Source organism: Betta splendens, chromosome 1 (assembly GCF_900634795.4).
Source record: "Betta splendens chromosome 1, fBetSpl5.4, whole genome shotgun sequence".
Classification (NCBI taxonomy): Eukaryota; Metazoa; Chordata; class Actinopteri; order Anabantiformes; family Osphronemidae; genus Betta; species Betta splendens.
Window position 1 is genome coordinate 1,279,823 of NC_040881.3, and position 25,407 is coordinate 1,305,229.

The 25,407-nt window shown below is 48.5% G+C and overlaps 4 protein-coding genes and 1 long non-coding RNA gene across 12 annotated transcripts in view; 1 reads left to right on the forward strand and 4 right to left on the reverse strand.

The window, feature by feature from the left end:
* The window catches only part of capn9 (calpain 9), a 5,571-nt gene extending 1,452 nt beyond the window's left edge, over positions 1 to 4,119 (reverse strand). Inside the window, exons 1-15 of the mRNA XM_029160733.3 lie at positions 3,841 to 4,119; positions 3,210 to 3,279; positions 3,018 to 3,136; positions 2,815 to 2,948; positions 2,377 to 2,545; positions 2,217 to 2,300; positions 1,963 to 2,048; positions 1,708 to 1,785; positions 1,342 to 1,502; positions 1,117 to 1,274; positions 601 to 809; positions 421 to 457; positions 268 to 348; positions 121 to 178; positions 1 to 18 (exon numbers count right to left, since the gene is read on the reverse strand). Coding sequence (XP_029016566.1) covers positions 1 to 18; positions 121 to 178; positions 268 to 348; positions 421 to 457; positions 601 to 809; positions 1,117 to 1,274; positions 1,342 to 1,502; positions 1,708 to 1,785; positions 1,963 to 2,048; positions 2,217 to 2,300; positions 2,377 to 2,545; positions 2,815 to 2,948; positions 3,018 to 3,136; positions 3,210 to 3,279; positions 3,841 to 4,053 — 1,675 coding nt within the window. The 5' untranslated portion in view covers positions 4,054 to 4,119. The remainder of the gene's footprint in view (positions 19 to 120; positions 179 to 267; positions 349 to 420; positions 458 to 600; positions 810 to 1,116; positions 1,275 to 1,341; positions 1,503 to 1,707; positions 1,786 to 1,962; positions 2,049 to 2,216; positions 2,301 to 2,376; positions 2,546 to 2,814; positions 2,949 to 3,017; positions 3,137 to 3,209; positions 3,280 to 3,840) is intronic.
* A 984-nt stretch (positions 4,120 to 5,103) lies between these two features.
* Positions 5,104 to 8,558, reverse strand: taf5l (TAF5-like RNA polymerase II, p300/CBP-associated factor (PCAF)-associated factor). The gene is made up of 5 exons (XM_029159705.3): positions 8,392 to 8,558; positions 7,787 to 7,928; positions 7,351 to 7,455; positions 6,403 to 7,163; positions 5,104 to 6,058 (listed from the first exon to the last, which is right to left on the reverse strand). Exons 2-5 carry the CDS (start codon positions 7,923 to 7,925, stop codon positions 5,261 to 5,263), a joined length of 1,803 nt encoding a protein of 600 aa, XP_029015538.1. The 5' UTR covers positions 7,926 to 7,928; positions 8,392 to 8,558; the 3' UTR covers positions 5,104 to 5,260.
* Positions 8,559 to 8,832: 274 nt separating this feature from the next.
* Positions 8,833 to 15,876, reverse strand: LOC114857415 (NACHT, LRR and PYD domains-containing protein 1-like). 7 transcript variants are annotated; one of them, XM_029153892.3, is made up of 19 exons: positions 15,739 to 15,876; positions 15,509 to 15,629; positions 15,287 to 15,322; positions 14,257 to 14,430; positions 14,004 to 14,180; positions 13,669 to 13,839; positions 13,422 to 13,592; positions 13,175 to 13,348; positions 12,913 to 12,959; positions 12,499 to 12,652; positions 12,319 to 12,395; positions 12,142 to 12,221; positions 11,888 to 11,940; positions 11,608 to 11,822; positions 11,278 to 11,534; positions 10,711 to 10,824; positions 10,325 to 10,466; positions 9,874 to 9,954; positions 8,833 to 9,538 (listed from the first exon to the last, which is right to left on the reverse strand). In XM_029153892.3, exons 2-19 carry the CDS (start codon positions 15,607 to 15,609, stop codon positions 9,216 to 9,218), a joined length of 2,547 nt encoding a protein of 848 aa, XP_029009725.1. In that variant the 5' UTR covers positions 15,610 to 15,629; positions 15,739 to 15,876; the 3' UTR covers positions 8,833 to 9,215. The 7 variants fall into 7 exon arrangements, 6 of the variants coding, with proteins under 6 accessions (XP_029009725.1, XP_055366453.1, XP_055366450.1 ...); XM_055510478.1 differs by having other exon boundaries at positions 14,004 to 14,114; positions 14,154 to 14,180; positions 15,509 to 15,847; XM_055510475.1 differs by having other exon boundaries at positions 15,509 to 15,702; positions 15,806 to 15,820.
* A 1,649-nt stretch (positions 15,877 to 17,525) lies between these two features.
* Positions 17,526 to 25,402, forward strand: nup133 (nucleoporin 133). Of its 2 annotated transcripts, XM_029153594.3 has the most exons (25): positions 17,529 to 17,769; positions 17,899 to 18,014; positions 18,142 to 18,245; positions 18,379 to 18,612; positions 18,732 to 18,902; positions 19,428 to 19,583; positions 19,696 to 19,766; positions 19,840 to 19,987; positions 20,163 to 20,313; positions 20,392 to 20,546; positions 21,270 to 21,361; positions 21,537 to 21,700; positions 21,934 to 22,028; positions 22,330 to 22,554; positions 22,626 to 22,748; positions 22,836 to 22,935; positions 23,011 to 23,274; positions 23,384 to 23,517; positions 23,718 to 23,876; positions 23,966 to 24,101; positions 24,331 to 24,449; positions 24,517 to 24,597; positions 24,721 to 24,785; positions 24,890 to 24,978; positions 25,189 to 25,402. In XM_029153594.3, exons 1-25 carry the CDS (start codon positions 17,642 to 17,644, stop codon positions 25,323 to 25,325), a joined length of 3,417 nt encoding a protein of 1,138 aa, XP_029009427.1. In that variant the 5' UTR covers positions 17,529 to 17,641; the 3' UTR covers positions 25,326 to 25,402. The 2 variants fall into 2 exon arrangements, with proteins under 2 accessions (XP_040926973.1, XP_029009427.1); XM_041071039.2 differs by lacking the exon at positions 25,189 to 25,402 and having other exon boundaries at positions 17,526 to 17,769; positions 24,517 to 24,648; positions 24,699 to 24,785; positions 24,890 to 24,946.
* Positions 21,490 to 23,807, reverse strand: LOC129604488 (uncharacterized). Its single transcript, XR_008695406.1, has 2 exons — positions 23,668 to 23,807; positions 21,490 to 21,742 (listed from the first exon to the last, which is right to left on the reverse strand). It is a non-coding gene; the product is annotated as an uncharacterized LOC129604488 (long non-coding RNA).
* Positions 25,403 to 25,407: the final 5 nt, after the last annotated feature.

Consider the following 25,407-nt stretch of genomic DNA (forward strand, 5'->3'; position numbering starts at 1 on the left):
CAAATTTGATCTCTTTCCCTGAAGGCAGATGATCGAAACGCAGCAGTGTTACAGTTAGGGGAACAACGCTCAGCTTCTAAACCTCTGGACACATCTGTCTGGGCTAAGACACAGACTCACGCCTGCTGAGGACGCCGTTCAGCAGCTGCTGCAGCTCCCGCACACAGATGGCGTGATCCTGCAGACGTGTCAGCGTTAGAGCAACCGTACATTCATGCTGAGCTTTTACTGCTGAAGCTGAACTCAGAGCACGTGGCCCGTCCTTACGTCACCCGCCAGCTGGTCAAACAGCCTCCTCAGGCCCTTCTCCTCGCTGGTCTCCGCCTCTGGAGGCGTCGGCATCGGCGGCTGGTGGAAACGAGCACAGTCAGCGAGCGGCCGAATGTGGCCTGGTTCAGCGGTGCCTGTTTGTGTTCTTACCGTTGGCAGGTCTGCAACCACGGTGCTCCCCATCTCCCTGCAAGACAAAGCACAAGGCAAGGCTGGATCGGTTTGATGTCAGACCTGGATGTGACGCTTCAGAGCTAATCATGACCCACCACCGCCCGCGGCACCTTCTAATTCTACTCTTGAACCCTGATCCCGGAGCTGAACACTCACAGAGCAGCCGCCTTCTTCTCAGAGAAGATGCGGATGAGGAAGTCGGCCTCCTGGTGCGGCTGGAAGGTGGTGGGAACCAGCAGGTACTTCCCAGGAGGCAGCGTGAGGCGCTCGGCCACCTCTCGCATGTTGATGTAGGTCTTACTGCGAGCCTTAGACGGGTGGTAGCGGAAGAAGTCCTTCCCCACTTGGTCCTCGTCATCCGGAGCCTGCACACAGACACGCACACATACACACACACACACACATACACACGCACACACACATACAAACACACGCACACACGCACACGCGCACACGCGCACATACACACGCACACACACACACACATACACACACGCACACACACACACACACATACACACGCACACACACATACACATACAAACACACGCACACACGCACGCACACACAAACACACGCGCGCGCGCACACACACACACACACACGCACACAGCAGCTGATGAGCAGCCGGTCTTCAGAACACAACCAGGTCTAGTGACGTCCGTGTCCGACCTCGTACACCGTGAAGCCGATGGTCTCCAGGTCCAGACCCTCCTTCCTCAGCTTCCGTCGGTTCTTCTGCATCAGAGCGACCACCACGCTGCACAAGTGGTGGTCGTCGTCAGAGTCCTTCAGCTCCAGCTTGAACTGAGGGTTGGTCCAAAACGTGTCTGTGGAACCACACGAGACTGAGTCCTGAGCCGCTTCCTGACACCAGCTGAAACAAAGTCTTCTCACCGATGTAGTTCCTGCAGCCGCCGGCGGTGGAGCCTCGGATCCAGTTCCCCTCAAACACATTGACGTCCCACTGATGCAGCGTGTCGTCGGTCAGCGCGTCAGGGGTCAGGTTGCAGATCTCCACCTTGTCATAGTTCCTCTTGAAGTCCTCAAACTGCATCCTGGAGTCCAAACAGCAGCACCACACATGGATCAGCACCACGGTCCACTTAACAGGTCTGGTCGTTATTAACAAAACTGCAGAACTTTAGACATTTTCGCTAAATTCATCTGTTCTGGTTCTGGTTCTGGTCCTCCTGCCGACGGGTCAGAGGCCAGTTCTGGTTTCCCTCCTGATCAAGACATAAACGCATCACTGCGACTCACCAGAATTCACCGTCGTCTGCTGACACCTCCTGGAGGCGGTTTATCTCTGCTTTGTCCAAATAGCTCCACTCTCTGGATCTGAAGCCGACAGACAGTCATTTCATCTCAAACCCGGAAAGTGCATGATTGCATTCAGTTTGCAACAGGAAACATTAACTATGGGATCTAAACAGGTTTGTTGGATTAGAGTTGAATCAACTTGACATTTTACGGATTGAGAAAATCGCAGCCCTCAACAAAATATGATGCAATTACCCGTCACTCCAGGGGCCGTTCCACTCAACCTCCCCCCAGGGGTTCCTGATCCGGATCAGCTGAGTGTTCTGACCTCTGTAGTTCACCTGAAAGTCAAACAGCTCCTTTGTTTTTACAGACACAGAATCTCAATGCTTTTTTCCAGCAGAACTCCTGAGCTCTCAGGTTAAACCACACATGCTGTGCTGCAAACGTTTAACAGTTTGTCTGAAACTCCCCGATCTGATCTGATGTGATGTGAGCGTGAGTCTCACTTCTTCCAGGCCCGTGATGGAGTACGCGTGTCCTTTCACCAGGCCGGTGGTGGTCTTGGCCTCCGACTCTGCAGAGCTGGTGATCTGAGGATGGAAAGCAGAGATCAGCAGGAGGCGCTGGCTGAGGCGACTCCCAGAGCACAGGAGCACAGTCGCTCACGTCGATGGAGCATCCCATCAGGGAGCCTCGGTCCAGAGCTTTCTTCATGATGGTGAACAGCGTTTCTGGGGCGCTCTTGGTCTCATAGGTTTCGCCCACACCTCCGGTGAAGTCCTCCATGGCCTCCATGGTGCTGCCGCCCTTCAGCGCCTCGTAGCTGCCGTTCAGTCTGAGAGCAACAGAACCGAGGGCGGGCGGTTAACGTCTGTGAGAACTAGTGCTGCACCTGAGCTGAAGGAGAAGACACCAAAGACGCTCTGGGAACAAGGAGCCTGGTCAGACGTGCTGCCGACCAGCCTATAGCTGCCACAGTCTGACTGATAATATCTCAGGTCCGTTACTGGACAGAGTCACGCGCTCATGCTCTGGCATTCATTGACCACATTCATGCTCCCAGAGGTTGAACCACATGCATTATGTAGCGGTGGTGGCTGTTACTTGGCGTAGGCTTTCTCCAGCAGGGCGCACCAGAACTCGTTGTTGGAGGGGGAGTGAAGCATGACCAGCTTCTTCCTCACGGACGGCAGCCTGTCGTCCACCACCACGTCCAGCCACTTGTTGTGCTGCCAGAACTGAAGACAAACACGGAGCGTGAGCTTTGACTTCTGGAGGCTCAGAACTCAGAAGGCGCAGCTTCGTACCTGGAAGTGAAAGATGCCAGCGTATCTGCTGTCAAACTCCTGGTCCGGGGGCATAACTCGGGCCAGTATTTCTGGTCTGAGGGTCAGGGACGCGATGGCCGCCAGGAGCCAGCAGTCGCCTGCAGGGATGCGATGGATAAATGAAGGAAACGGGTTCAGATGAAAGACACAACACAACGCGTGAACACCGACCCAGCTGTCCCTGGCAGATGTCCGTCCTGTCTGCGCCGCCGACAATGAACTTGGGGTCAGTGCACAGCTCCTAGACGGGACGACAGACAAAGAAGCACTTGAAACAGGGCCACCGTCAGGCGAGCGGCGACACCGGTGCCCTGAGGTGTGTTCACATTCCAGGGACGTTAATCAGCCTGAAGTCCCAGTGAGTGGAGCCCACGCCAAAGACTGGCAGCTGAAGCATCCACAGAGCAGGAAACGCCCCACGGAGCAATGTGCTCCGTGGGGCTCAGGGCAGACAGGGACTTAAACCAGCAACCTCAGAGTCTGAGCAGAGGAGATTCAAATAAGGCAGGAAGGCGTCAAAGCGGTCGCATTGAGCTTTGAACGTGTCCACTCGCGGAGCTCAGCGCTCGCTGCTGTTTTCACGTCGTCAAGAAAAACTGGTTCTGCAGCCGCAGCTGAACAAATACTCACAAATACTACAGTGGCAATAAAACCAACATTTCAACTCTTGTATTCTGCGGATTCTGTTCAGATGCAGCCTGAACGGCCCCAGGTTGAGCCAGTAAAACTGAACCGGACCGACAGAACCTGGCCTCTGCAGTGACCAACACCGGGCTGATTCCCCCAGGGTGCTGCCGCTTACCTTGGGTCGCCTCCACTCGAAGCTGACGGGGGCGCTCTGGCTGTAGAAGAGCGAGGCGTCTGTGGCAGGAAAGTCCGGGTCCTCGAACAGAACCCCCTTCCGCAGACATTCGTTCCTCAGCTGCTCAAAGCTTCTGCCGTCTGACTGCGTACTCTCGGCCTGGATGGAGCCGGAGCCGGAACCGGAGCCAGAGAGACTGGACTGGACGGGCATCTTCTTCTTCTTCTTCAGGAACCGCGAGGTGTGATGGACTGAGCTGCCTGCTGTGTGTGATGCAGGGTCGAGCCTGTCAGGTCGGTAGAGCTGGAAGGTCCACACCCTCCAAACACAAACCGGTTTGTCCTCGCCCCGACGCTCTTATCACAGCTGTTTTTGGGCTTGGCCTGCAGGAAACAGCCACACTTACAAATAAAACAGATCAAAATGGACCATGAAGGATTCTATTTGATTGTGTTAAAATCTATTTTCTCCTAGACCATGATCATGTACCTGCAGCCACGGTTATGATTGATTATGATTTAGTGAGTGAAGTTTTTGATTTTTTGTTTTCTATATAAACAAGTCAGAAGTATTCCAAATTTATTAGTGCTCCAGACCGGATGTTTCCATCAAGTTGTTATTATTGGGTCCATCTAGTCAAATGCTGGATCTATGAAAACATTCCTCCATAGTTGATGTGTGTTATTCAGCACATCACATCCACAGGAGCTACAGAGCTCAGAGTCTGAACTCAGTGTTTCTAGAAGCTGTTAGTTGTGAGTCGACGTCTCAGGACATTCTGAGAATCCAGCGTCGCTTCCAAACCCGACTCGACATCTGCGTCACGGAACCGCATGCTGCTAGTTGACTGTACTTTAGGGTCTTTTTTTCCATTGCCCATGTTCATATTCTCACAAACTGATGTCAAGCAAACATCAAGAACTCAGTTCTGGTAGTTTCTTAGATTAGATTAGAATCTTAACATTTCACTTGATTAAAAGGATTTGTTTTATTTCAAAAGGGAACAATAGGAGTCAGACATCACATTTTTAACCCTTCAACAGTAACTGTACAGACGGGGACCTTAAAGGCATCTCCTTTTTTAAATACTTGCATCTAATGATGACAAAATACCAACTGAAAATGTGTGCACAAATGAAAATCTATCTTAGTCTCATTACACCCTCTGGATTATTAAAAAAAAAAAAAAAAAAAAATTATATATATATATATATATATATATATATATATATATATATATTATATATATATATATTATATATATATTATATATATATATATATAAATAACTTTGCTCTTTGCCTGTTCCAAGCTTTGATGAAGTAAACTACGGCAGGGGTGAGGAAAGTGAACATGACACTGACAGAGGTGAGACTCCTTCAAACAAACATGAGGACACAAAAAGAGAAGCCAGCTGTGACTACTGTTCGGATTTCTCCTGTGCGGTTCCTGTGACCAGCAGCAGGTTGCAGGCCATGAACTGGACGTTGAGCACGTTGCTGGTGTTTCCAGTGTACAGTCCCACCAGCTCGCTGGACGAGCCGTCTGCTGGCGTCCCGCTGTGGGAGCTGCGGATGTCCCACACGCGGACCGAGTTGTCCATGGAGGACGAGGCCACCAGGCTGCTGTCTGGGCTGAAAGACAGACTGGTCACGCTGTCCGTGTGCCCCCGCAGGTCTTTGAACAGCGTCCCTGATGCTAGATCCCACAGCTTCACCCTTTGGTCCTCGCCAGCAGACGCCAAGTACTTCCCATTAGGGGAAAAAGCGAGCGAGAGCACTGGGCCACGGTGGCCGGTGAAGAGACGAACAGATGCCCCCTGCTGGGTGCCCCACAACCGCACGGTCTTGTCCGTGGAGCCGGTGGCCAGGTAGTTGGAGTTGGGGTGGAATTTGACACAGTCAACATCCGCGAGGTGCCCTGCATAGACGCGCAGCGGGTAGGCGCGGGAGAAGGTCCAGAGACGGGCGGTGCGGTCGTGGGAACCGCTGGCGAAGTATAAGCTGCAGGGGCTGACGTCCACGTCCCACACAGGGTAGGCATGGCCGCGATAGAGCGCCGTGTTCGTAAAGCTGCCCAGGTCCCAGTAGCGAACGGTCGTGTCCTCGGAACAGGACAGCAATCCAGAGCTGTCGGTCAGGAAGGCCGTACGGAACACTGGGCCACTGTGACCTCGCAGCGTCTTTATCTCACTACCAGAAGAGTCTTCTTCCTCCCCCTGAGGAGAAACAAGAAGTCTGCGTCACATCTCATCATTTCCAGTACGATCTGAGCTTCAAGGTTCACACGTTTGGAAGAGTCCTGGACTGTCATGCAAACACAAAGCCATTGCTAAAATTAAATAGGACAAGTACATGATAATGTATAATTTTTTCACAGGCAGGTGGAATTTTGATGACGACAGATATTGCTTGCCGCATACTTAAAAATGTTTTGTGATTCTAACTTATTCAGAGCATTGTGATGTTTTGAGACAATTAGCCAGTAAACAAATTAAGTATATTAATAATTTCCTGTTTTGACCCCCCCCCAAAAGTTCAGACTTTACTTGTTTCAACTCACATCCTCCTCTAGCACGTCACACGCCAGGTGGATGTGCGATACGTCAGACTGATGCGGTCTGGCCTTCAACTTTCTGGCTCGAAGGCTCCATAGCTTCACTGTGGAGCTGTCAAAGCCAGCAGACAGCAGCCGGCTGTCCGCAGACACCTCGGCCGTGTTCAGCATCTGCTCCGTGTGGTGGAAGGCATAAAAGCACACAGTAGTGAGTGAGGGGGGACCCTCACGGACTTTCTTGATGGAATCTTGCAAAGCCTCCAGAGCTGCCTCGTTCTGTGGGATCCCTGCAGGGACCTCCACCCCCTCTCCACCATCTGCTCCATCCACTCCTGCCCAGGACGATGTGGAGTTTTGGGCGGTGGTTGCCCCAAAAGCAGCTCCATAGAGCTGGTAGTCCGTACGCCTCGAGGTGGTGACCTCCAGTTGCAGGTGAGTGCTCAGAGCCCTGCAGAGGGTGCCGTTGTCCTCGCTCTGCAGGTAGCGCAGCAGGTAGCTGTAGGCCGGCTCCGTCAGCTGAACCACGTACTTGTGCTGCAGGAAAGCACTCAGCTTGGGGTTAGATGCAACATCCTGAGCAGTCAGAACATGACGGAGCTGCTCTATGACGGCCCGCTGCTCACTGTCCTGAAGAAAGGCCCCGTGGAAACGACTGTAAAACCCATCGACTGCCCCCTTCAGGCCGCAGCGCACCATGTCCAGGTGCAGGTAAACGAAGAGTGGATACAGGATGCTGCTCACCTCCTTTGCCCAAGAGATTTCAGCTTCTAATTCAGGGCACATGAAACATTTAAAAAGAAAACCACACATACCTAAAAATGAGGACAAGCTTTTCCAAAGCCAATCAGACACCTTAACTGTTAACTACTGAGAAGGTTAAAACATAGTGGCTGTGAGGTCTTATCAGTTACTACATGTGAAGAATCCAGTAGCTGTGGAATGTGGAAATCTTACCTGCAAGAAAGCAGCGCAGTCTGGAGAACTGAGTCTCATACTGCTGTGGATCAGACTGACAGGGTGCAGCAGAGACGATGTTGGCAACGCCCGACTCTGCCTGCACTGCTCAGACAGAGGAAGAGTGGGATGACATGATGCAAGAGCCGCCATGAAGAAACAAGCAGCATTTCAACGTGGTGGACTAAGAAGTGCTAGTTCCTAATGTGTTCTCCTCGCAGCTCCCACAATGATGCTATTTATCAGTTCTGTTTGTTCAGAGAATACAGGACCTTTTATGTCTTCTGGGAATAGCCTCAACTTAAAAGTTGTCCTAAACCATTCAGTTATGACAGAAACCTGGGTGGAATCCCATCGCGTCTGAAAGCAGTGAAGACGTCAAACCTAGCGTAGCACCTGTGAACTACTCAGCAGCATCATGTTGAAGGGGACCCACCCGTGAGGCTGGCGGCCATCTCCTCAGCAGACTGGAACAGCTTGGCTCCTTTCAGGGAGCCGTCGGTGTCCACATACTGCCTCCTCTTCAGGTACTGAGCCACAGCATATTGGATCTGCTCAGTGCGAACCCGCTTCATGACCTGTGAACCAAACACCTCAGTGTCTCAGACCTGCACGTCCCTCGTGACAGTTACAAACACAACCGGTAGCGTCCGCCCGCTAAAGTCTGTGTTGACAAACAGGAAACCGCTTTCAATGATAAAAGCCAGATTCAAAAACACGCGAACCTCCCGGACGGAACACATTCCCTACAGCTCGGACCTAGCAAAGAAGCGAGCTAACATATGAACCGAGGCTTATAAACATGCAAACGTCTCAGCTTGAGCTGTAAACGTGACAGTTTCAGCGCCTCGAGGCTGAGACACCCGAGGTCGTGGACTAATCCAAGAACCAGCTGCAGCGTTTCCACATTACAGGAGGATGCCCGCTGAGCCACCCGGCTAACGCTAACTAACTAGCAGCAGTGGGCCTGGCGGTTTCAACTTTTAGCTGGACTGGTCCGGTTCTGGAAAATTCACTTCGCTGTTTGACCCAAATACTCACTGCATATCTTGTTGTTTCTGTCCGTCCTCGTTTATAATGTCCGAGCTGACGGCCTTTAATGCAACTCCCGCTGAAACTAACGCTGCACCGCTGCCCGCCCCCTCTCTGCCTCCATCAAATCAAGCTAGGTTAGCCGTTAGCTAACCCGCTATCATAACCGCTATCGACGATCTGCTGCTTCTGTCTGACGTCACGTTACACATCGACGATCGATTACTTGTGTGTGCAGCCTAAATACATTCAAACATGTTCTAAATTCTAATAAGGTTTGCCATAAATATATACACGAACTAACGATCCTCACACCCTTACCATAAAGAGCTAACGTCACTATTAATAAACAGAAGTATAACAATGTTTTGAAACAAAAGAGTTAGACAATATTAATGACTGTAAGTAAAATGACAGCATAAATGAGATGATGACATTTTCAATCTTACATCTTCTTTCAAAGCTTTTACTATTTACCATAGTACTTCATTGTACAGACACCAAAACACAACTGGCAATTCAGTATTTAAGAATTACACAAGCATTAGACACAGACACACTAGTTTCACTGTGGCACAGGGTAATGCAGCGCTGTTAATACTATATCACACAGGCAAATATTGCATGAGCAAACCAATGGACAGTGTCATGCTTCCTTACTACACAAAAACAATGGCATGTAGGTAGGAACTGTTATAAATGTTAAATGATCAAGCTGCTTCTATTTTAAGCTGTAAACCTCAATTCAGCAGCATAGTACAAAAGTGGAAACATCTGTACAGTTGATTTAAGTGAAGGCACACAATTCATTGTCTTGAATACTCATCTATCTGTTATTCTTGTTTTAGCTGCAGTGTTTCAGACAGAAAGGGATCTAACTCACACAGCGTATCAATCAGGAGTTTACAGGCTGTGTTTCCCTTTCTTCGGACCATGTCGAGCAGCTCTCGTGTTTTGTCCGCTCTTGCCATCGCTTGCACTGACTCTATCTCTCGGCTGTTTATGACTCTGTTTTCCAACAGATTATCCAGCAAGGCGTTAACAACAGAAGTGGACGCTGCGGTGATGACCTTTGACCTCACAGAGAGCAGCTTCCTCTCCTCCTCTCCTTGGACACTCTCTGGCCATGGTAGATTTTGTCCACTTGGGCCAGAACCTGGAAAGCAGACACGAATACTTGAACAGTCACCGACCACAGCACGGTGCCGGCAACAATTCTGAGCCAAGTGACTTGCTCCACAGAAAACCAGTAACGAGCTGCTCATTTATCCCTTATGAAGCCTGTATATGATCACCGTGGCAGAATGGGGTGACATCATCTAATGAGGCGAGTTGGATAAGTCAGTGATGCCAGGTAGAATCACTGACAATTATCATCCATTTGTACATTACCGATTATCCCTATATTATAATCATAATTTGCTCTCAGGAAACTATTACAACAGTAACAGGCTATTATTAAAGTAATCTAGTGAACCCATAAACTCTCACCTTCAGCCTGGCGATGGACAGAGTCTGGTTCCATGGCTGAGGAAGCGGCTGTCAGGCTTGAGTTTGATGCAAAGCTTAAACCTGAACCAGGAACAAAAGGAGAAAAACATAGGGTAAAATGAGATTTATCATGCTGTACTCTTGAACAGACACAGTGAGAACTTTGTGGTCTGTCTGCTTGCCTCATGTTGAACATGGGACCAACATGTCGGTCTAATGGCTGATCCAGGACCAGGACCCTGTGGGCTTTGTTGCCTTCCTTTATCGTTTTTTCTCATTAGCTGTCACTTACTGCACTGACCTTATGCACATTCAGGTCTTCTTTTGTATTGCAGAAAAACTTTTATTAAATGCTATCTACTGATTAAACAATAACCTTTTGTGACAAACTGGACCACAGTTTTGAATTAAAGCACCTGTGACTCTAGTAATAAGAGTGATTCTTCTTTACCAGTGAATTCTGCATAGTAATCCCACACAGGCATCCTCTCCTGGTCCAAGACGGTCACAGCTGCCTCCTCAGTGTTCAAGCTGAGTCGAACCTCGAAGGCTGGGTGATAATTTGGTCCATAATTGATGTCAAACACTGAACACTGTAAATCAAACACAATGTCTCTTGTTACTTCACAAAGTTGGGTCAAGTTAAAGCATCACTGATTTTAATGCGACAGTAGATGAAGGATGCTGCACATAGTCTTCCTCAGTCTTCTCACCAGCCCAGTTTCACGTTGCACATAAAAAGATTACAACACACTGTCAGTAAAGAAGAGAGGAGACGCAGCCTGAGGCCAGAACCAGCAGCAGGCTGTCAGCTGATCGGACCCGGCAGACACTCACCGCTGGTTGAACTCTGTAGGCCTCCGGACAGCGTAGGCTGTAAGAACGACCTTTACTGAGGACACAGGAAGAAGGTGTCACAATGTGTGCAGCTTCCTCCTGCTGACCTTTGACCTTCAGCAAGAGAACAACACTTAGCTTCGTCAGCTACAGACATTTTTATGTTTTGAATTATTTATTTGTAGATCTTTGTGCTGCTTTTAAGACATTGGCTCACGGTATTTTTTCAGTTTTGAGGATTCTGTTGGGTCCATTTGAACTTTTCTTTGCAGAGGACTGTGCCTTTGCTGTTGCAGACACTAAACTATGGGCTTCTCCTCCTCACACTGCACCCACACCAACAACCAGCTACTTTTAATCCAGCTTTAATATTGTTGGTGGCCTCTTCATTGCATTGGCCCCTAATGTGTGCTTTTGGTAAACCTTATATGTGCTTAAAACTAATTTGACAGCCCTTCATTACTGTTTACAGTGGTGAAAATATGCATCAATACAACGAACAGGTACTCGAACAGGTCTATTATCTTATATACATAACGCAGTGACCGGCAGATAACCTCTGATCACCTCCATCAGTGGGACGTTTTCTGGCAGCAGGAACACGTTGACTGTCTGGTTTTTCCTAGTTCGATGAAACAGCAGAACCTGGCCCTTCGTGGGCCTGTGGATGTTTAGGAAGCCTTCGATGAGATCCCACACTAGGCCGAAGGCAGAGAAGTGAGGGACGTCCACAACCACATGAGTGTCTGTTATGCGCAGCGGCTCAAGGAAGCTCATTGCATCATCGCTGCAGTGGACGACAGACAGGCCTCCAGTGATGAGCGCTGGTAAAACACAGAGACGTCAACTCAGCGACCAAGGTTTAGTTATTTAAACACGCGTTTGAATGTCCTTCACCAGGTTGTGTTTCACAGTGAGGGAGGTGCAGCTGAGACACGGAGTCCTCGGAGCACTGGATGCTATAAAGTGGACCTGCGGGCGTCTTTCCAGCGGACTGCAGGAGGCCCTGGTCCCACTGGATGATCCTGTACGACAGCCGGCCCGGCTGAGTCACAGTGAACACCAGCCGGGTCAGAACACACTGGTACGTCCCCGAATGCTGGACTCTGAACCTGCACACAACACAGTTTACCAGCAGGCGCCCTGCTTGAAGTGCTGCTGAGGAGGTTTTCCTTACTTGTATGAGGTTTCTCCAGGTTTAATTTCAGAAACTTCAGGTGTAAAATCTGTCTGGAATTTAGAAAGACACAAAAGTTAGTTTAAGAAACCAGCTGGAAACTGTGTAAACCTGCATCAGTCATGTTAAAGTCAGACTCAGAGAGGCACCTGTTTACTAGTGAGTAAACTAGTAGAGATTTAACAACAGGCCGCTGGGGGTGAATTTGGATTACAATGTCTCAGAAAACTGATGGAGCATCAAGAGCCGCTGACCTTGAAGGCGTCTGCGCACTCTGAAGGACCAGGGTCTCTGTTTGTTGTGTTTGGACCATGAGCAGCATGTGATGGATTGGCTACAAATGAAAGAAGTAGTTTAGAGAAAAGTGACAGGAGAAGACATCAGTGCCGGTTCACATTCTGTGTTTAGTGATGTCTGTCATTTAAACCAACCTTGTGTTAGCATCGGCAAGACTTTGTGTATCTTGATCACTGTTTGTTCTAGTGAGGATTCATATGGAGCAATAAGTCTGCAAGTTAAGAGACGCATGAAGTAAAAGTAGATGAATAAATGAACAAGTGTTTCGGAACAAAATAAGCTTTAAAGCATTTGAAATGTAAATATGGCCGAACCTTCTCGTATCCCAGGGACTGGAGCGTCGTCTCGTGTTAACGTCTCCTTGCTGAACAAACGGTACAAACACGTGTAGGTTCCGGGTCATATGTTCAGCCAACTTCCTGTCACGTGTTGTCATGTCGGCCGATGGATTTGAGCTTGTACCTAATTCTTAAAAAGGTGGGTTTAGCTATAAAACGTGACCATTATCTTTGCAGTCTTCGTTGTTGCATCATTTATTCAATGAAGATGAAAAGGCAGTCCCTGCTCTGATTCCACAGGATTCACGAGCGTCAATACTGATGCTGTTATTTACTAGATTGTGCATAATAAGACCCTGAAAACCTTAATGAACAGAAGGAAGGCTGTTAAAAGCATATGTTTGATCAGTGCTGGTGTGAGGAACTGATAACGACAGGGTTGACACTCACCTGCTACAGGTCTCTCCGTTGTGATAAGGTTTTGTCCACTGCTCACTCTGTGGTGTATTTTCAAGGAGAGGAATAAGAAAACACGTTTATTTTAAATCAAACCAAATATTGGGTTTATGGACTGGAGTACAACAGGTGCGACAATCGATTAGGACAGATCTAATCAGTTAGTGCTTTTCTTTGATATGTACTGTTCTCCACACTGTGCTGGGTAATTGACCGTATTAACAAACATACTGGTGCTGAAAGCAGCATCCCTGACCTTAAAGTCTGCAGGTGACAGGCTGGACTCTGCACCAGCGCCGACAGCAGCCTCATCCCTTCAGGCTGCAGCTGGTTTCCACTGACGTCCAGCTCAGTCAGGTCAGAGGTTCTGGAGGTGAGAGCTGAGACCAGAGCAGCACAGCCCTGAACTGAGAACGCACAGCTTGTCAACCTGCAGACAGAGAATGAAATGAGCACACGAGTGATGGTGTGGAATTCACTCTAAAGGAAAATAAACCTAGTACCTCAGAGTTCTCAGTTTACAGTTGTGACTCTTCAGACTATCAGACAATAGCTTGATTCCTACGTCATGTAGCTGATTAAGGCTCAGGTCCAGTTCTTTGAGAAGGGGCCTGGACATCAGTACGGAGGCCACGTATCCACAGCTCATCTCTGTCAGGCTGCAGGACCTCAACCTGAACACACAACACAGTGAGCACAGCACCGCGAGGATGCTTCAGTTCACCCACGAGCTCCGAGCTGCAGACTGACCTCACAGCCTTCAGAACACAAAGCGGGCCTTTCAGTCCAGCAGTCAGCAGCTTAACTCCCGCATCCTGCAGACGGTTTCCACTCAGGTCCAGCTCCTCCAACCAGATGCTGCGTTCAAGTGCAGAACCCAAGTAAGCGCAGCTGGTTTCCGTCAACTTACAGCAAACAAGTCTGAAACCAGAGGATATGCAAAAATTAGACAACAGCAGGTAACATCAGACAGCACCTGTATTTCTTGCAGGGTTTGATAATAAAGGACAGTCCACTGAGTTTTATAGGTCTGACTACCGCAGTAAAGTGGATGTGCAGGGTTCAGGTTTTAAGCCTCCTCTGACCTGAGAATCTTCAGTCGGCATTTCCTGTTCCTCAGTCCAGCAGACAACAGACGCACGCCTGCTTCCATCAGGTGCCTGTTTCCATTCAGGTCCAGCTCCTTTAGGTAAAACCTCCCTGATGTGAGAGCTGACACCAGGGAGGTCAGACACCTCTCCGTCAACACGCAGTCGCTGAGCCTTTAGGAGAGGACAACAAACTGGATGCAACCAATACTGTAGAACAGTAGTAGTGAAGGGAGTTCACAGAATGAACCTCAGCGCCTCCAGGCTGTAATATGAACTGTCCAGCGCCGCAAACAGCAGCTCGGCTCCTGAGGCCTTCAGGGAGCTTCTCCTCAGATCCAGCTCCTCATAAATGAATGACTTGTTGATCAGCGCTGACGCCAGGTGTTCACACTGCGTCTGAGACAGTTCGCCAGGAGCTGGTCTGCAATTACAGTTAAACATCCCAGCAGTGGAGTTAAGTTGAGCAAATCCTCATATGACAGTAGTTTTATACGTAAACACAACTGAGGCTGGTCTTGGACCTGTGTGACGCCTGAGGAACGTTGAAGCCAGTACGTACAGATTTAAATGGACATGTCGGCTCAACGCATTGGCTTTGACACATTAGTGGCTCCCTGGACTCTGGACCAGCCGTGATCCGACGGGGGCGGCTGGTCCGGGTCTGGGCCCAGAGGCCACTTTTAGTTCTTTGTTAGAGTCTAGATTTGTTTGTTCATGTTGGTATTAGTTAGTGTGAGTGTTTTTAGCTCATCTTGTTCTGTTCATATGGGTAGTTTCTGATAGTGGTTCTATGTTTTTCCTGCACTTTACGTTACCATTACCACCAGTTTTCATGTGTACTTTCCTGACTGTGTTACATGGTTCTTGCAAACCCGTTCCCACACAGAGACGTACCTCAGTTTGTAGGTCTCTATGTTTACTGCTGATTAAATATTTTACTTGTGTCTGGTGGGTCGTGGCGTTTGTTTGTTTGTTTGTTTGTTTGTTTGTTTGTTTTTGTTTGTTTGTTTTTGATGTTTTTGTTTGTTTGTTTGTCATTTTCCTGTGGAGCTGAAGCCACAGAGTGATTGCAGCCACATGTTGGCTCCCTCCGCTCACACAGAGCGAAGCTCGCTCTTGTTGGACACTCTTTTTGCAACAGGCCACATACAAAGACAGACAAACACACAGGCAAAATACAGTCTCAGTTAACCTGACAGTCTTTGGACTGTAGAAGGAAACTGGAGGAAATTGAACCATCATAACTGACCTCATTAACCCAGATTTAACTGACACACCTGTACGTGTGCGCTCGGTCCAGTCGCTGTCTGGTCCTAAAGAGGAAACGAGCACAGAACGTTAACTGCTTCACCAGGAGAAAGCATTTTAGGAACCATAATCAAACAGCCACAAGATAAACACAGCATGTCTACAACATAAACTCCTACTGTGTGTGTGGCTTCAGGCCCATCCTATAAGTCTGAACAGAAAAAACCCTCACAGTCAGACCATCGTCGTACCTTTGTGCAGGCCAGAAACTCAAACTCCGGTCTGTGTTGAAGCCTCTGTCGTTCAAAAACACTACATCCACTGATAATTCTTCATCGCTGGGAGCATTCATTTTCTGGACTGCAGTCTGTTCTGAACACAGTGAGTTTTTGATGTTCCAACCCTGTTGTCTCTTCTCTGTCTCTACTTTCGTTAATGTCTAAAACTAACAACCACAAAACAGATCCAGCTTCAATCTTACCTCACTGAACGATATATTATAATAATAGAGTAGCCGCTCAGTCTTATCCCTTTTCATTCTCACTCACCAGAAATACCTGTGTCTTTATCAAAGGTCTAGTTCAGACATGTGATATCAACAGTTAGACTCAAAGTGTTACTCAATCACTTCTAATTTATTTCTGCTTCAGCTGTTTGCATGACATGACATGTTTGTTGTAGATGAACATTCTCAATGGAGTCAATAGGGTCACATTACATTTGTGCATCTGGAAACTGATTTGTAGTGTTAGGGTTACTTCACTAATACTTCACAAATTTTCAATAAGGGTTGAATAAAACCATATCAAGTAATATTTAAGAGCAATTAAAGATTAAAACATGTCATTCTCTTCTATTTAATATCTCTGTTTGGTGCAGTCACCTTACCTCATTGTTATGTGTACATAATGTGGATAACCTGTGGAGTTCCAAGTTCTAATTTCTAATTTCTTATAATTGTTATTGTGTTATTTCTTCTGCATATATGTCTATATGTCTCTGTGCTGTTGCAACATGGTAACTTCCCCATTGCGGGACAATAAAGGTATTCTATCTATTCTCAACTGCCACAGCAACTTTCCATTAGCTCAACTAGAACTTCCTGGTTTTCTCTGAACCTGCCCCAGCAATGGTCAGACTGGGAGGGGGCGGGGCCAAGTGGAGAGGGGTGGAGCCATGCAGGGAGGGGGCGGGGTCAGTCTGCTGGAGCTAAACTGCTCTGCCCACCATTGTTTTTCCTTGCATACATGGACAGTGCTAATATTCAATGGTCGGAGATCCTGTTTTGAAATATTTTGAAGACAATGAGTTCCTGAGCACAGTCTGATATTCAGCGTTACTTGTATGGGCCACAGTGCAGCCCAGACGAGTTATGGTAAGGTGGACAAAACAGTGGACAAAGCTGTCACAGCCAGAAGGTGTCTGCAATGAGTTGACAGCATGCAGCGTAGAGGAGCTGTGTGCAGCAGACAGCTGGAGGTCTGCACCACACACCGATGTGAACATCTGAATATTACTGTGCTCAATTTCACCTCTGCTGATTTCGTTCGAATAAAGTTGCGGATTCTGCTGCTGACGACGCACCATCAGTTTTAGGCTACATGTGACAGAGGAGCTGGAAACTAGCGTCAGGATACTGAGAAGAAACTGGAAAAACAGCCGAGACAGAACGATCGAATATAATATATCCAACCGTTTATTGTTTTAGCATAACACAGACCTGTACATTTACTTTGAGCTGCCAGCTCAGACCTTCAATGCTGCCTGCTCTCTATGTAATATGTATAGTAGCGTATAAGTCTTAAACTTTAATCTTGAGATTAAGACAAAATTAATGTTTTGCCTCAGGCTGTTTTACATATTACCAAGTCCAACAATCACAATTTGACCTTTAAATTTAAATTCTTCAATAAAATAGAAAATAGGGAGAAGCATCAAGAAAAGCAAAACATTATTTATACTGTTCAACCACATTGATTTACTACAGTAAAGTACACAGAATAGATCATCTACGATGACATCAATTGATATTAAACAAAAATAATTTGATTTTTGTCTTTGAAATTACTCAAGTAGTCTGTTGTACTCCCAAATCATCTGCATTTGTAATTGTATTTCCTCTCATTTCTGTTTATTATTTGTTTATTCTTATTATTGTTTAAGTTTAGATAACGTGATAAACTTTATCTTCATCATTATTATCTTTATTATATTATATATCTTTATTAACTTTATTAACGTCTTGTTAATAAAGTTGTTTTGAGTGGGCGGGGCTTTTGGGCGATGACGTCCTATTAAGGCGACTTGACCGCGCGAACCTAAATGTGGCGGTTGTTTCTCGTAGCTGGTAACTGTTAAATACCGACTCGACTGTTGAGCCAGGCATGTTTAGTCCCCGCAGCGCCCCGGGCTCCGGCCGCCGGCAGCAGGGCAGGCCCGGCGGGAGGAAGAGCGTCTCCGGAGCGGCCAGCAGCCTGCTGTTCTCCCCGCGCAGGACGCCTCTGTCGGCGAGGTGGGGAGCGCTCTACCGGAGGTTTAGACGACGACGCTGCTCGGTTTCGGAGGCAGGCGTTTATGAATGAATATATGAATCTAAGTGAAAGATGACCATTATTTGTCCACCCGACCCGACTTTCACCAGGTCAACACCCACGCGAGTCCAGAGCCACGGCACCGCGGACTCCGTCAGCTACGATGTGCAGACCTTCGGCTCCTCGCTCCCCGTTAAAGTGATGGAGGCTCTGACGATGGCAGATGGTAACGGAGGCCCTGTCATTGTTGTACACTAGGCTTCCCTCTGGTGTGATTTAGGTTTAGACAGAAGGCCAGGGTTTAAAGTACTGCACGTGTTCAGTGTTTCTGCTGAAGCTTTCTGTGTCTGCAGCTGATGATCAGACCTCGGTGAAGGTGGATGAGAGCGGCTGGGCCTGGATGGTTTGTGGAGAGAGACTCATTATCTGGAAAATCGGCCAAACCGCTGTGGCCAAGGTAAAAGTCAGTTCATCCGGAGATAGAGATTATTTTCAAGCCGAAATAATTTTACCATTTGAAAATGCTTCTGTGACAAGAACAGTTTGTGCTTTCACCCTTTAATTTCTCCACCTCGTCGTGTTTCCTGCAGCTGTCGGTGTGTAAAGAGCTGCAGCTCCCCAGCAGCGAGTACAACTACACGGCCGACCTCGTGGCCGTGGCGTCGGCTGCACCTCTGGACACGGCCCCTCTTCAGTCCATCTCTGTCCTGGCAGTGGCAGCAGAGGGCACAGCCCGGTTCTGGCTCAGCCTCGCACAGGAGGGAAACTACACAGACACAGATCTGGACCTGGGACATCTCTGCAACTTTGTTGTTGCTGTCAGAGTAAGTACACTGTTCTTAAATCACATCAAAGTTGCAGAGTAGCAGCTTCTCTATTAAAATAAGCTTTTTGTGTCTTGTTTGCACCTTTAAGCTTCAATCAGACTTCTTTCTCTGCTCAGGGTGAGAGCTTTGTGGTGTCCTCAGCCAAGAGTCAGCTGCTGAGGGCGAGTGCAGATTGTTCAGGAAAGCTGCAGGTTCGAGCTCTGCAGCAGGGTCAAGGCATGTTGTCGGGCATCGGACGCCGTGTCTCCAGCCTGTTTGGCATCCGCTCCCCGTCGGCCAGTGACACAGTGAGTGGTTCCACGCTGGCGTTTAAAGCTCAGAGTGGAGCAGCAGCGGAAATCAGAGTAAATCTTTTCCTCCATGATTTATTAAAATGAAAAAAGGTCATCATTAAAGTCAAGGTCAGGCTTGACTTTAATCTCCAACTGGAATTTAAAACAAAAAGAGAGTCTGTAATTTGTTATCAGCTGAGCCACTGATGGTTTGATTTGTTCACTGGAAGTATAAAAATACTTTCTCAGACCTTTGCGACTATTTAGTATTTTCAAGAAATCTCCACAGGTGGAACATTTTAGAACTTTTCAGATGATCAAACGCTGATGCACAAAATCATGACAATAATAGTTTTAAGGCACCTTAGTTGTTGGCGTCAGGATGTTCCAAAAGCATGTTTGGACCTTATTTAGTTCTGATGTGGCTGAAGTGCCTATGTTCCAGTCACAGGTGTCTGTGCTCTGTGTGAGACGGAGGACAGGAACTTGCAGGTTTTCTTCAGTGGGTGAACGTCTCTCTCCTGTCTCTCTTCCCTGCAGCTCCAGTCTGTGCTGTGGGCGGGTGCAGCCAGCTGCCTCTACACGCTGACCAGCTCCAGTCTGAACAAATGGGATGTGAACGACAGATGGGAGAACCAGGTCCTCAGCTGGGACGCCCGCAGAGCTCTGACTGAGAGCATCGCTGACTCCATCTGGGTCAGTACACAAACACACACAGCAATGAATGAGCTGATAGAGAAACTCACTGAACCGCATCATCAGTTGTGGTTTAAACCAAACGTCCTCATAAACATTTGTCTTCTACCAGGGATCAGAGAGCAACTATAATGAGATGAAGGAGGGAGTCAATGTGGCGTATCTGGACGTGAAGCTCAGCCAGTGAGTGTATTTAAAGACCTCCAGCCATGAAGGAACTGTCTGGAGCACAGAGCTGATCGATGCTGCATTTCAGAGCCGGTCTGGTGGTTTTGGCTGCAGCCTGGCACCCGGCGGACACTCCCTGCCTGGCTTACTTCTGCCTGGTCACCCTGCAGGACCACGGCGCCACCGTCTCAGAGCAGTTCACCGTGGAGGTCACAAAGTACAACCCTCCTTTCCAGGTCAAGCCTGACTCTTGTCTTCTGTTTAGTGCATCTTTATATATAATAATTATTATAATAACTAAGGGACCAGATCACTAACTTATTTGTTATGTTCTACCTTCAAGGAAGGTCCCTAATTCAGCCATGTCAAACGTTTGTGGCGCTGTCAGACTAACTTAGCATGTCTTCTCAGAGTGAGGACGCCCTGCAGGCCACACGGTTGGTGCTGCCTCCTGCTCCCGGCTCCACCGCCTTCCTCTACAACGAAGAGCTGGTGTTCGCCTGCTCAACAGGAGCCAGCAGGGCCGCGCTGCCTGATGAGAAACTCAGCTTTAACTCACCCGGTGAGAACTGGTGGCTGTGGGGTTCATCATTCATCATGTAAAGTCACTCGACCTTGTGCTGACGAGTGTCTCGTGCAGGCGACGGCATTCGTGGAGGAGGCTGCTGCTCCAACCTGCCGGTGTTTTTCTCCCAGAACAGCGGCCTGGTGGCGGTGGTGCCAAGAGAGAGCGCCTCCATCCTTCCAGAGACCATGGAGGACTCTCTGTGCTCGTCCCTGGCTGCAGCGCCGGAGGTAACGTGTAGCATGACTTTAGATGGGCTGCATGTGAAAAGACGAAACTATAAAAACTAGTGGTGGGCGACACTGCACGCTTCGGTGTCGATCCGGTACCAAGTAAATACTGGACCAGTTTGCAATATCGATACCAATACATTTTGACAATTAATGCATTATCTAATATAAATACATTTTCATGACTTTCAAGTGTTTTTTTTTTTTACATTGTATTATTAATTTAATAAAACCCAGACATAGTTCAACAGCAAGTATAGAATATAAATTGGTGGTGTTGCCACTATATTTAACTTGTATTTTTTGCAAATTGTACAGGTTGCCGTTGTTTAATTTTCAGCTTGAAAATATAACCACACGCTTCCATTCTTCTTCGTCTCTGTCCTCCTGATACTTGTTTGTTTACTGGCCAGAGTCGCTGAGTCACGTGAGATCTCGAAGCAGGAGTGGGGGGGGGGGGGGGGGGTGCCGCTTACTCACAGGCACTTAGAGACAGACAGACAACATGGTGAGGTCGCCTCTTTGATAAACCGCAGCAGTGCGAAGGAGTAAGAATTCAACCAAAGTATCTGTATTTTTGCCAGGGTACTGATCAATATCAATACTAGCGTTGGTATCGATATTATCGATCTTAGGATCCATCTGCCCACCCCAATAAAAACACTAAACTACACCTAGATGGAATGATGGATGTGAGTGAAGGTCACATATTCTGTGTTTTAGGTTTCAGCCATGGAGACTCCGTCCAGAGCAGAGCCTGTAGCTCAGGAGGACAAAACCAAACTCCTGAAGGCCGCCTTCCTGCAGTTCTGTCGGTAAAAGAGTTGTTTGTCGGAATATTTGTCTACAGAGAAAATTGACTTTTTATTACAAAAAGGATGAATTTGTTACTAAATCAGCTTTTTTTTTTTTTTAGTCAAACTCAAATATTGGTTCACCGACCCTGATTTGGTATTGACTTTATTATAATGAACCTCTCTGTCTCGTTAGTAATGACCTGGTGGGAGCACAGACTGTCACAGATGAGCTCTTCCCCACCGACGGTGATGGAGACCAGGAACCCGAGCTGGACACTGTGGTGACTCAGATCAACCTGGACCTGGTGGACGATTACCCGGCCTCGGACCCCCGCTGGGCTGAGTCTGTCCCCGATGGTGAGGAGGGAGAGAGGGGTGTAGTTTAACAAAGCCTGAAACCTGTACAAATGTAGAAAACAACAGGAAAGTGCGATGTAACCAGACAGGAAGCGGTAGTACACAGAGAAAAATGAAATATATATGAATACATTAGAAGTATAAATGATCTTGTTGTCTAAAATATTAAGCATGACTTTCAGGGGAAAAAAAGCTCAAATTCATTCATTGGTAATCTTCCACTGGTGATGCAGAGGGCGCAGGCTTTCCTCTCACCTCCCTCATCATCCTGCACCAGCTGGAGGACAAGATGAAGGCCCACAGCTGCTTCATGGACTTCCTGCTACAGGTAAAGTCACTAAGCTGATCATCTCAGGTGAAACGTACCAGAATTACAATGAGTCTGGTTGAGTTTGTCTCCGATAGGTTTCAGGTCATATGAGGTAGAGCCTGGTTTAGGTTTTGTAACAGTAGCATGTATGAAAAGTCTATTTCTGCATATTCCTGAAGTACTTGCTGCCTTGAAAGCACAGCTTGTGTTTAAACAGCAACGAAGCGTGAAGTGTCATGAATGACCAGACTCATTGCTGAAATGTGCGGTCCGTTCTCCTCGGACAGAAGGAAACCAGACTGATGCGTTGCTTCATTAGGTGGGTCTCCTGGACCGGCTCAGCTGTGTGACGGTGCGCTCGTCTCCCATGGCAACGCGCCTGCTGCTCTGTGAGCACGCTGAGAAGCTGCAGGCAGCCATGGTGCTGAAGAACCACCACGCCAAGCAGTCTGAGCTCGTCAACCGGGTCATCAGCTCGGCGCTGCAGAGGAACGGCGCCGCCGTGCCGCCCAGCCTCACCGCCGCCGACGTCTTCTTCAGAGAGGTTTGTGTTCTGGATGCCGTCGGGTCTGTGGGTTCGGAGAGGACAGTGGGTGACTGCTTGTGCCTTCGCAGGTGTCTCAGATCTCCTCAGTGTTCGATTGTCTGCTGGAGGAGGAGGAGCGGAGCCTGAAGGAGAACCCCATGGAGTCGGTGCAGTGGGCCCAGGTGGTTCTCACCGTCAACAACATCATCAAGGTAAAAGCCAGCGGATCATTTCATGAAGGACTCTGAGTGATGCCTGAAGCTTTTATTAGGTGAATCATCGTGGATCACTGTGTGCAGGACATGCTTCAGGCTGCGGGTCAGTACAGAGAGACCAAAGCCTCTATGTACAGAGCTTCTGAAAATGCTCCTGCAGAGCCCGAGTACATCCCATGGACAGGTAACACGCACTCACCATGGAGCAACCTGCAGCTCCTGAAAGGAGGCTGAGTGTGGTCTGCTTCCCCTCCTCCAGCGTCAGGAGGTGTCGGTGGCGTTCGCAGCGTCCTCTCTCGCCAACACGAGCTCATCCTGCGCTGGGTTTACCCTCACGCTGACTCGGAGCTGCGCGGCGCCCTGTGTGAGCAGCTGGTGACGCTGCTGGACATCTACCTGGGCGGCTACGTTGCCCAGCTGAGCTCCCTGCAGCAGCAGAGGCCCCCGGGGGCCCAACAGGAGCGCTACAACAGCCTGGAGATGGAGTACGGCCAGCGGCGGTCCGAGCTGCTGGCGCCGCTCCGTAAGTGGGTCACGTGCTCAGCTACTGCACACGCAAAGGTTTCCTCTGGGACGCTGGGATCTCCACAGGTAGAGCTGAATGTAGCTGTGTGTCGTTGCATGTGCTGCAGTGGAGCTGGGTCAGTACCAGTGGGTGGCCGCTCTGGCAGAGAAGTACTGTGACTTCGACATCCTGGTGCAGATGTGTGAGAAGACTGACAACCAGAGCCGCCTGCAGCACTACATGGCCAAGTTCGCTGACCAGGTACCAGATACAGGTTCACTTCAGGTCTCTGCTCGTTAAAGCGTCCTGTGCGTAACGTTCATGTAGCTCCACAACCCGATCATACACTCCCTTTGTCTTTGGTTGTGTCTGCTCTCCCCAAACACCCTGGGAAGGAAGCACGTTACGTACCTGATGTTTGGGTCTCAGCTCTCTGACTCTCTGGCTTCCTCGCTCTGCAGAACTTTGCCGACTTCCTGTTTCGCTGGTACATGGAGAAGGGGAAGAGAGGGAAGCTGCTGTCCCAGCCGGCCGCGCAGCACCAGCAGCTGTCCAGCTTCCTGCAGGCTCACCAGCACCTGAGCTGGCTGCACCACATCAACGTGCACGACTACCGAAGCGTACGAGACGCAGGCGTACACACACACACACACACACACGCAGTGAGGAACACCTCTTTTATTGTGTGTGTGTGCATGTGTGCGTGCAGGCCCACAGGACGCTCTACAGCCAGGCCCACATGGAGACATGCTACTTCGTTAAGAAGAAGACGCTGCTGGCGCTCAGCAAACTGACGGCGCTGGCGTCCGACCTGCCAGAGGACCAAGTCAACAAACAAGTCGAAGGTAAAACCACAAACTGCACATGATGATTCAGAAACTTCTTATGACAGACCTGATTATTAAAACGTAGAGGGTTGAGTGTGTTTAGCTCCTGGCTTTGCTGCAGCAGGTGTGGTTTCAAACATGTTGTGACAGCAGGAAATCCTTGGACCTTTTGCCAGAGGTCCATTCTGTTTGCATGAAGCCCTTGTTTGTAAATCCCATTTTGTCTCCTAAACGTCTCTGTCCTAAGACATCGTGGAGCAGGAACGTTTCCTGCTGCATCAGGAGACTCTGCCTCGACAGCTGCTGGAGGACAAACAGCAGAACCCCGACACCATGCCGCTGCTCAGCACTCACAACCTCATACAGGTGCGCGCACACACCTGAACCTGCTGATCCGTATTATGAAGAGACGTCATCCTGCTTTTCTCCGCAGTTGTACATCTGTGACGATAACAGAGGCGCCAACGAGTACGACTTCAAAAAGGCTCTGGATCTGCTGGAGTACATCGACGAGGTAACGCAGTCTGACAGATTGAGCTGGTGGAGACGAGCGGAGGTTAAAGTCTGTGTGTGTGTGTGTGTGTGTGTGTGTGTGTGTGTGTGTGTGTGTGTGTGTGTGTGTGTGTGTCCGCTGCAGGAGGACGGCGTGGACATCGACTCGCTGAAATGTGAGGTTTTGGCCAAAGCACTGCGGAGAGACGAGTAAGAGCGCTCATTATTTTATTTTATTTACCTGATGCTGCTTCAGGAGGAACGTTGTGTTTAAATGTAAAGTGTTGTCGCCTGACTCTGACGCTGCCTCTCAGCTGGTCTGTTGCCGACGGGAATGATGATCCGCTGGAAGCTGCCAAAGACAGCATCTTTGTTAAGATCCTCCTCAAACTCATCCAGGAAGGTGAGAAACGCTGGAGGCGTGAACCGAAGTACAGCGAAACGTTTAACATGAAGGAGAAAACAATGATCCATGAAAATGAAGTTGTTGCGGTTGCGCCGCTTTTCATTTCGTACATGCTGCGGAATCCATTGATAATCATAAGATGACATTATTTTCTAAACTGTTAGTTTGTTTGGCATTTTCTCTAATCGGACCTTTTTTTTTCTCCAGGCGTTTCCCTGCAGACGTACCTGCCTGACGTCAGGGAACTGCTGGACTCAGACGATCTCAGCAGTTTGAAATCAAAACCTTACTTTGAATTTGTGCTTCGAGCCAATTACGAACATTACCTCCAGGTCCAGATGTGAAGTCTCTGCTCTGCTTCTTTCACATTATTGTTGTGTAGTAATGACTTTTCTAAATAAATGTTTTTTTTTTTTCATTATTTAG

What these genes read in the sequence shown, in the direction of transcription:
- taf5l (XM_029159705.3), bottom strand. Translation starts at nt 7,925, where the DNA reads ATGAAGCGGGTTCGCACTGAGCAGATCCAATATGCTGTGGCTCAGTAC. An exon ending in GATGGCCGCCAGCCTCACGG is followed by an intron (nt 7,456 to 7,786) that starts GTGGGTCCCCTT and finishes CTGTCTGAGCAG; the next exon opens with TGCAGGCAGAGTCGGGCGTT. An exon ending in GTGACGTGCTAGAGGAGGAT is followed by an intron (nt 6,059 to 6,402) that starts GTGAGTTGAAAC and finishes GTTTCTCCTCAG; the next exon opens with GGGGAGGAAGAAGACTCTTC.
- LOC114857415 (XM_029153892.3), bottom strand. Translation starts at nt 15,609, where the DNA reads ATGAATGCTCCCAGCGATGAAGAATTATCAGTGGATGTAGTGTTTTTG. An exon ending in CCTGGAGAAACCTCATACAA is followed by an intron (nt 11,823 to 11,887) that starts GTAAGGAAAACC and finishes TGTTGTGTGCAG; the next exon opens with GTTCAGAGTCCAGCATTCGG. An exon ending in TTACTATGCAGAATTCACTG is followed by an intron (nt 9,955 to 10,324) that starts GTAAAGAAGAAT and finishes TTCCTGGTTCAG; the next exon opens with GTTTAAGCTTTGCATCAAAC.
- nup133 (XM_029153594.3), top strand. Translation starts at nt 17,642, where the DNA reads ATGTTTAGTCCCCGCAGCGCCCCGGGCTCCGGCCGCCGGCAGCAGGGC. An exon ending in CCCCGTCGGCCAGTGACACA is followed by an intron (nt 18,903 to 19,427) that starts GTGAGTGGTTCC and finishes TCTTCCCTGCAG; the next exon opens with CTCCAGTCTGTGCTGTGGGC. An exon ending in TCATGGACTTCCTGCTACAG is followed by an intron (nt 22,029 to 22,329) that starts GTAAAGTCACTA and finishes TTGCTTCATTAG; the next exon opens with GTGGGTCTCCTGGACCGGCT.